Below are 9,658 nucleotides of genomic sequence, written 5' to 3' on the forward strand. Positions count from 1 at the left end.
TCTCTCTCTCTCTCTCTCTCTCTCTCTCTCTCTCTCTCTCTCTCTCTCTCTCTCTCTCTCTTCATCTCTCCATTATGTCTGGCAGTGGGTTTCTAAACTTGTTCCCAGTTGCTGTAGGTGGAAGTATCTCATGATGCCTGAATAAAGCACTCATCTCGGAGTACAGAAGAATATAATTGAGACATTTTATCATTACATTTTTTTTCAAGATGATTGACAGTTGTCTTCAGTGAACCCAAATTCATGAAACAAACGCATAGAAAGCACAGAAACTTACAACAGGAGATGGAGGCATTTTTTTTTAATTTCTCCCCAAAGTTCTTAGGTTCTCTTGTACACAAATAAAACTGCAAAAAAAGTTTGGTCACTGAATCTTGAACACAACTGCTGAAACTGACTTGTGAAACCTACACACTAGCTTAGCTGCAATTAACTGTGGATCACTTCAGATTCTTCCTAGCTCCTGGATGCATGTGCAAATCTATTCACACTTGGACTGCCCTCTCACTCTCTGGATTGAACTTCCAGTTTCAGATGCCTGAATCTGAAGCCTGACTTTTTTTTTCTGGTTTATATACACAACTATACACAATCCAAACAGCACCGATCGGCCACAAAGACTCTTGGTGGTAGTTAAGCCTGAGTTTCATAAGGATAGTAAAGCTCAGGGAGTAATGAAGCCTGAAGACAAATTCAGGACAGGAAAGGACAAAACAGCCAGGTTCCTGGTGGCTTTCCTCACTGGAAAAACACACATGTATTCTTACTCTGACAGTCTCATCTGTGCTTGCACGTCACTGCACCTAGTAAAATATACTAGGCTTTTATAACAAGATCACATCTGCCTAGAACTATGCACACAGAAGGCTGTCAGGATCACTGCTTCTCTTCCTTTTTCTCAGTCTTTTTCCCCCCGCAGGGCTTGCAGGTGTTGGAGTCTTTTGTGCATCTTCTTTCATTGGGGGTACAGGTAGCTTGAAAACTATTTCATTTTCTTTATCACTACTGACTTCCATCACCTGCGATTTTTGCCTCTCCAAAAATGTTGTTGTACAAACTGGCATGGGATCCTGGCTGTCCACAGATGGCTTCTTCCTCCTAGACCTCTTCTGCTTCTTAAGAATGTTTTTGGAAATCCCCCCCTTTCATCATCTTCTCCTTTCTCCTAAATACACCTGAAAGCCTTTCTGTTTGGTCGGGTGAAACCTGGTTAATCTCAGAATCCCAAGTGACAGCAATGTTTGAAACCTCTTTCTTTGGCTTAGGCAGGACCAGTGAAGGAAAACTATAATCAATCCCTTTTACAGCTAGTTTCTTCTGGAGTGATTTTTCCTTCTTCTTAAACCGATATTCCATTTTCAACATCTGCAAATATCCTCATTTCTGATTATAGCGTTTCACTGCTGGAAATGATGGTGGATGGAACAGAACATTCTACTGGCTAAAAAGGTCATTACAGACTTTTTCTCATGGCACAAATTTAAATAATAGAAGTCTTTCACCAAAATGGTAGTTATCCATTGTTTCTGCAACTACCTTGGCAACATCCTCAGACTCAAATTCCACTGTTTTCAGTCGGCTTACTTCTAGACAATCTGAATCATCTAATATCTCCAAACTGAGCACAGTAGTCAAAGATATGGCTTTCAGAAAGTGTTGAAAGTAGGTGGCTCAGATAAACTATTCCAGGGTTAAATTTTTCTTTCTTTTTCGCTTTTTCACATGTCATTGGATTTGTGTCAGATCCTTCTCAAACTGCTTCACCATGCTCATAGCAGCCTTATTTATAATAGCCAGAACCTAGAAACAACCCAGATGTCCCTCAACAGAGGAGTGGATACAGAAATTGTGGTACATATACACAATGGAGTACTACTCAGCTATTAAAAGCAATAAATTTATGAAATTCTTAGGGAAATGGATGGATCTGGAGAATATCATCCTGAGTGAGGTAACCCAGTCACAAAAGAACAAACACGGTATGCACTCTCTGATAAGTGGTTATTAGCCCAGAAGTTTGGAATACAGGAAGAACAACCCACAAACCACAAGGAACTCAAGAAGAAGGAAGACCAAAAGGTGGACAGTTCATTCCTTCTTAAAAGGGGGAACCAAATACCCAAGGAAGGAGTTGCAGAGATTAACTATGGAGCAGAGACCGAAGGAAGGGCAAGCCAGCCTAAATATAGCTATCTCCTGAGAGGCTCTGCCAGTACCTGAATAATACAGATGTAGAGGCTCACAGCCATCCATTGAACTGAGTACGGGGTCCCAGTGAAGGAGTTAGAGAAAGGACCAATGGAACTGAGGGGTTTGCAGGACCTTAGGATGAACAACAATATGAACTAACTAGTACCCTCAGAGCTCCCAGGGTCTCAACCACCAACCAAGGACCGCACATGGAGGGGTCTGATTGTTCTGGCAGTATGTGTATAGTAGAGGATTGCAATTTGATCATCAATAGGAGGAGAGGAGCTCAGCCCCGTGAAAGTTCTGTGCCCCAGTGTAGGGAAATGCCAGGGCCAATAAGTGGGAGAGGGTAGGGTGGCAGGCATGGGGAGGGGGAGGCAACAGGGGTTTGTTTTTGTTGTTTTTGTTTGTTTCTTTGTTTTTTGGAGGGGAAACTGGGAATGGAGAAATTTACATGTAAATAAAGAAAATATCTAATAATAAAGAAAAAAAAAAAGAAAGAAAAGTGCGGTCTTGTAGTATTTTAATTAGTTGTAAAGAGAATTCGAATGAAAAGCTCTAAATCATGTGTATTTTTCTACATAATTACAGTATCATTTGCCATTCAATAACTCAAATGAGCAATTTTTAGATGAGCAGTGATGTCATAGGGCAAGCTTTGATCCCATAACTATCCTCTAGGATACTCTAAAGAAATAACGTGAGCACTGTATGATGCAAGAAGAGCATCTGAAGAAAGACTGTGACTCGTCCTCTCTACATCCAGAGTTGATCAAAGACATTTATGATGGGGTCTATGCTAACAGACTGCATGTCCTGACAGACTGACAAGAGAGAATATCTACAGAGATTTAAAGATTATGGATATGGGTAGAAATGAATGAACTGTTATCAGAAAAGTGTAAAACCATGAACAGAGCCAAATGTGATTGCACATGCCTTTAATGCCAGTACTTGACTTGGAAATAGGAGTAGAGGAAGGCAGAGCTCTATGAAATCAAGGCTAGAATAGTGTATATTGTGAGTTGTAGGTCACTTAGGGTTTCATGGTGAGATTCTGTCTAAAAAATTTAGGAGAATATTCATTCCGTCCTTCTATCGAGTTCTCTCCAGAATCATGCTTCCATCTATTGTGTCCAATTAAATGTTGACAGAAGACAGGAGTTGTTTAAAGTATTTTCTCAAATTCTGTCATGAATGCAAATTACCCCAAATGACACTATTGTACTTCTTTCTTCCTTTTGTAACTGAGTCTCTCACTGTAGCCAAGGCTAGCCTTGAACTTACAATCTTCCTGCCTCCAAATCTGGAGCCACCATATAATTCAGGCATCAGGAGTGCATCACAAGGCTTGACTGATTACAAGCTTCAGCTATAGGTCACTAGGTCCCTTCTGTCACAGGGCACATATGCTTTTCATCACTATGTGTTAGCTATGCTGGAGATGAAGCCTGTTCCCTAGTGCTGAACATTCAGGGTCTTCATAAAGTGGACCCCAGCTTGGCCTCAGCTATGTCCATCTGTCTGTGTCACTCTGGCTCTCCAGAGCTTCGTGAGCTCTCTGCATTCCACCTAATGAGCAGAGAACTCTTGGAAGGACCAGGAGTCCTGCATCCTGGGAGCAAGCCATCATAGTGATGAAATTGGTCAGAATTAAGTCTAAGTAGTAAAGTGAGTAAAGCTAGGGTTGTCTATTTGGTGCAAACTTTCTGATCTCTCCTGCAAGTGTGGCAAGGGAGCTCACCTAAAGTTTGTGCTCAGTGCTCCCAAAGTGGCTGTTTCTGGGACAGAGTGAGTACTGTGACAGGCAGTTAACATGATCCACTGGGATGCCTTGTTTCCATACATCAGAGCTGAGGTAGATAATCAGTTTAATGCTTTGAAAATGAGATGCTTGGTGGTTAAGAGAACTTGCTGCTGTTACAGAGGGCCCAGGTCTAGTTCCCTCCACTCCCTTGACATCTCTAAACTATCTGTAACTGCTGGCCCTTGGGTTCCAAAAACTTCTGAGGTCCTCAGACAACAAGCAGGTGGTACAAATGCATACATGCAGGAGGAAAGAAACCTAACACACATAACAAAATAAACAAATAAATCGTATAAATTTCAATGGAGATTTTCTAAAATAAAACAGGATAACATCATTAGGAAAATTTAAATGCTTGCAAGATTAATAGGATGTGAGTTGTGTGTACTAATAATGCTTTAAATAACTTTGACTGAGCAATTCTCATAGGATTACCATGAATTTATGTAATGGGTTTGCTTACCATGATCTCAATTTCAGCAGAAGTCAGAAACAAAACAAAATAAAATTAGCAGGAGAAGGAGGAGGAGGAGGAGAAGGAGAAGGGGAGGAGAAGGAGCAGCAAACTTTTAAACCTTCGTTGCAAAACTCTGTGAATAATACATTTCCAACACCTATATTCAGGTTAACTACTATCTTCATGATAGTTTGAAATCCCTGAATTAGGAAAATGGTAACAATCTCATAAAATGATGACTTTAGGGGATGAGACATTTAAACCATTGAAAAATGTTGCTCTACTGATGGTGAAAGTCACAAACCCCTCCTTGATCCAGAAGATCAAAGGAGAGGGTGCATGCCATGTTGCCATCACTAGTGCCATCTGGCCAGGAGAAACACAGGCAACATTTCTGCAGTCATCCTGCTATCTGCTAATATTGCACCACACTTTGGTCAATCAGACATGCCAATCAAACATATGTGGTACAAACATCTTTAAATGGGAAGAAATGTAAACAATAACTTCTAGACTGGTCATTTCATAGGGAACAATCTGGTGAAGATGAACCCCTCAGCAAACAGTAGGAATCCTCAGGCATGTCCACTCCCAGCTGAGTCTTCTCTGCTCACCCCAGCCCAGCAGAGCATGACCTCAGAAGTCAGAGACAGAAGCTGTCCCTCATGCACAGCAATGTCATTTAAGACACATCCCTCAGTCAGGAAAGTTAAGGGTAATGGCCCAGTGAGTGTGCTGAGAAAACCTCTTTTGGTATGAATCCAAATCCCCTTTTACACAATGAAAACACAAGTTTATTGACAGATACCTGATACTCTGCATATTAAGAAATAAATCATAAAAAAAAATGTGACATAGGCTTGGGAAAGTTGGTCCCATGTGACAGATAGAAGAGGAAATAGTTTGATGGACAGATCAGGGAAATTATATAGTCAAGGAGGAAGAAGTCACCAAGAAAAACCTGAACACTCTTGTTAGAGTCAGCTGTAGAAATGTCCCTGGCAGGATGACAGAATTAGTTTGCCCTGCACCGCAGTGTTCAAGAAAGCCAGGACTGAAGACACAGTGCTATCTTGCAATTACAGAAATCAGGGAGAAGCCTGTAGTTCCTGGCATCACCAAATGAGCTTCACATAGGTCACAAGTGCTCAGGACAGTGACCTGATCTTATGATCTGGAGGTAGATAATGGATTGGGAAGAGGAAACTCCTCTGTAGATGCCCTGCAGGATAGCACTTATGACCTGGTGTGAGCACTGATCCAGGGAGAAGTAGGAAGGACAGACACATCTGTTTCCTCCTCTCAACATGAAGTCAGCTTGCCCATGTCCTGGTGTGGAGAGGGTGTGTGAAGCTCATGGTTTATGTCAGGGCAAATCACCTCCTGTCTGCTCTCACATTCATAGATCAGTGAATTATGGCCTCTCCATCACACAGCTCATCTTTACCATGTCCTCATCCCCGACATCTACTCTGTCAACTAATGTGAGATGGACGCAGGGGTTTGGACAGAGAACAGACTCCTCCACCTGTATGTGGGATTGGGATGAGGTGCAACTGAACAGAGTGCTCTGTTTGTTGCACAATTCTATCTGGGAAACTAAGAAGACTGGTAGTGCATCAGGAAAGAAAGCCACCAGCAAGCATGTATCAAGTGCTGTGTCTAGAGAGACCATGAAATACGGGAACTGCAGGAATGTCATGCCAGGAATTCCTGGGAACATCTAGGCTAGGAAGTGATGGCTACTTCTGAAAGGTATATTGAGAATTAATCCCGATCTTTTATTTTTTTTCACTAAAATCGTTGTGGGTATACTTGGGGTTCAGACATCTAGCTAGGATGTCAATCAATATTTTTACAGATACCCAGAAGCATCAGCAGAGTAAAGTGCAGACACAGGAGGCTGCAGAGAAGCCTCAGCCTGGGAGGCCACCGCCTGCAGCAGACTCTGCTTGCCTCTTCAGCTCAGTGTGAACACATCAGTCAAGATCAGCTCTGTACACAGCACTTGCCCTCCCTTCTAGACTTAGTCACTGAATGTCAGCAGGAAGCAAGTGTGTACTTGTGTTTGCCTGATAGGCTTATGAAAATGTATAGATGGAGAAAATCTGAGAGCTAAGCACAGAGCAGGACAATGAGAATTTGCCAACTTTCTCTGACTATAGCAATGAAAGGATTGACACTCAGACTTTGTTTCTCTTAAGCTCTTGGAGTTTGGATCCTGGTGCTTTACATACTAGGAAGAGAAACTACCACTGTGTTTACTGTGGAATTAGTATCTAGGAACCTCCTCAAGAAGATACCCTCAGAGAACACAAGTAGTGCATAGGCAGTTAGCCAAGAGCATTAGTGTGTAATTTCTGAAACTGAATCAGGATAAAATTACTTCAGGAGAAAATTTTGGTGAGAACCTTGAAGTAGTGGAAGGTTGTCCCCTGGGTCCTAGATGATGCTTGTACTTTGAGGACATTTCCTTCCAAACACACTTGAATTGATTTGAATTACTCAAAATACAGAAGTGATATACATCATGAATAGTTTTGTTTCAGTCAAGAGTATAACAAAAGAAAAAGAAAGGATTTTAATAAAGATATGAAATGAAAACATAATTTTTATAGTAGTTACACAAATAGTTTTAAATCACTATAACATACTACATCAAACATGAAGCAACTATGGAGTTCTTCTTTGTGAATCATTTAATAAAAACAAAACATAAATATGAATCTTTGATATTTCCAATGGGGAATTAACAAATTTTTAGGGTTTTCAGAAATATCCTGAGAAGAAAATACCTTTTTACCTGTGAAGAACTCAGTCCCCTATGGTGAGGGACCCTCAGAGCTCAGTATCTCCTCTACAGGTGCTGAAAAACTCCCTGCAATTCCCCAGACCCTCCTCCCTAACCTGCCTGGGACCTAACCACCTTCTGTTTTTGCACTCGGGTACAGGGCACTTACCCAGGTGGACATGGCATCAGGGACTCTGTGACTAAGGAGATCCTACTTAAGTGAACAGAGTTTTAATGCATCTCTATAGCTTTCAGTTTTCATGTCTGTGGAGGATGACAAGTTCCTGCTGGGAAGCATGGAAGCATGGCATCCCACTGGAGCATCCTTCAAAATAAAACATATTAATACAAAAATGCTCTTTTTATATCTCAAAGGGTATGTGGTTTAATTTTCTGTTACATGTTTGACAACATATGGGTTAGAGTACATCATTTTAACATATGTAATATATGTTAACATATATATTTCACATTTGCCAAAGCACATAGTTACCATGCCATGATTGACAGTTCTGATGCCACTACATTGGCTCCTCTTTAACATTCTTGCTCATAAATGAATAATCAAATATTAACCACATTTGAGGTCATCTTACACATGGACCTCAAAAAGTTAACTATATATTTGTCAGTGCTCATAAACACAAAAGGGCTGACTGTGGCATAGATGTGGCTCACAAAGATCTGGATAGAGTAAGATGTTGGGTCATTCAGGAACATAGTTCTTGAACAGGAGATAATGCTGTCGAAGATGGACATCAGCACAAAGAAGCTCATGAGCATCAGGATGGTCTGGGTGGCCCTTTGCTCTGGGGATGTTTTGGGGGAAAGCCTGGTACCTTGAAGATGCTGAACCTGATTCCTGTGCCTGCACAAGATGGCTACCATGTACCATGTTGAGAGGGCCATGAGACTAATAAGAAAGACTTCCCTGGTGACCAGCAGAGTAGAAAACATGCTCTGCATGAGGTAACTCAAGGGTAGAATAGAGCAGGACTGAGTAAAATAAATAAAGTTACTCATGGTCAAATTTGGGGTGGCAATGATGGATATCAAGAGGTGACTGCTAATTAACATATAGAAGACACTCAGGAAAAGAATGCCACATGAGATGTGATGGGGAGATTTGTGCTTGAACGTTGCTAAACACGAGCTTCTGGGACTGAGGATGATGGCCTGGTGGACACTCAACATGCTGGTGGTACAAAGGGACAGACCCTTCAAACTTCTGTACAGGTAGACAAGGAGTTTACATATGATGTCATCCCATCCTGTCCAAGAAATAAAAATGTCTGTGGCTATGAATGCAGCAACCAGTAGCATCAGCAGGTGAATGAGAGACAAGAGACCAATGGGTAGGTCAGTGAGTCTGGGCCTCTGCCCACGAATGAACTTGAGGATGTGGAAGAGAAGAAGGAAGCTGTTGCCTGAGATCCCAATGCCAATTTCAGAGAAAAAGGTGTTCCTTATGTTAGAATTAGTATAGAATATGATGTTCTTATTCATCGTATGTGAGAATAGAGGCTGAGGAGAAAAGAGGAATAATGACTCATCCTGAGCAAAACCTCAAGCATCACTCCCAGACTACACTTCTGTCTCAGAAAAACACTCAGTGCCCCATACACTCTTATTCCACTGAGAACCTCAGCTCCACCTCACACTCCAGAGATCATCTCACTTATCCTAAGCTGAGCCATGGCGGGATCCTGTGTCCCACAGTGGCTGTGTCAGTATGTGAGCTCCTTCAATATTAAATACTGTACACATCATCAATTATCTTTTCTATTTAGCATGTGTGGGTTTTCCTGGAGCAGGAACAACATCTTACTTGGTTTTCATCCACAACATCTTGATGGCCTTAAACATTGTAGAGTTTTAATATTTTGGGTGAGTTTGAATGAGAAGGATTGTGTGAAAGTAACCATTCCTTCCCAATGAAAGAGGTCCCATGCAGTGCGTATGCACTTATTCTATTTGGGACTACCTTTACTAAGTTAATTGTAAAACCAATATTCTTAATAAATTTATATAACAAATGTTGGCCGTTGTGATTTGCAAGTCCAGATATTTCTCATTCCACACATAATCTGACCTTACCTCCAAGTGTGACCTTGTACACTCCTAGGTTGAGTTCCAGTCACCTCCTCCTGAATATATACACAGCCATGTGCCTGTGTCAGGTAGATACTAGGGATATAAGAACTGTTATGCTGTTTACACACTAAACATGACAGTGTTCCAGTACAAGATGGTCTCTGTGGATATTCTGCCTGCTAGTTCTTTCATGCAGTGCTTTATATTTGTGCTCTAGGGGACTTAAGGCAGATCATAGAGACTGGTTAACTCTGTCCCTGCCTGAAACAGAAGATGAAAGATAAATAAATTACAGAACAGCAGAACACTGAAGTGGAGT

At 41.4% G+C, this 9,658-nt stretch overlaps 1 protein-coding gene and 1 pseudogene across 1 annotated transcript; both read right to left on the minus strand.

Moving 5' to 3' along the window:
* Positions 1-851: 851 nt before the first annotated feature.
* LOC116099960 lies at positions 852-1,767 on the minus strand (annotated as a pseudogene).
* A 6,042-nt stretch (positions 1,768-7,809) lies between these two features.
* Positions 7,810-8,766, minus strand: LOC116099961 (vomeronasal type-1 receptor 48-like). Its single transcript, XM_031384045.1, has one exon. It carries the CDS (start codon positions 8,749-8,751, stop codon positions 7,810-7,812), a length of 942 nt encoding a protein of 313 aa, XP_031239905.1. The 5' UTR covers positions 8,752-8,766.
* Between the last annotated feature and the right edge of the window lie 892 nt (positions 8,767-9,658).

Source organism: Mastomys coucha, unplaced genomic scaffold (genome assembly GCF_008632895.1).
Source record: "Mastomys coucha isolate ucsf_1 unplaced genomic scaffold, UCSF_Mcou_1 pScaffold20, whole genome shotgun sequence".
In the NCBI taxonomy this organism is placed as follows: domain Eukaryota; kingdom Metazoa; phylum Chordata; class Mammalia; order Rodentia; family Muridae; genus Mastomys; species Mastomys coucha.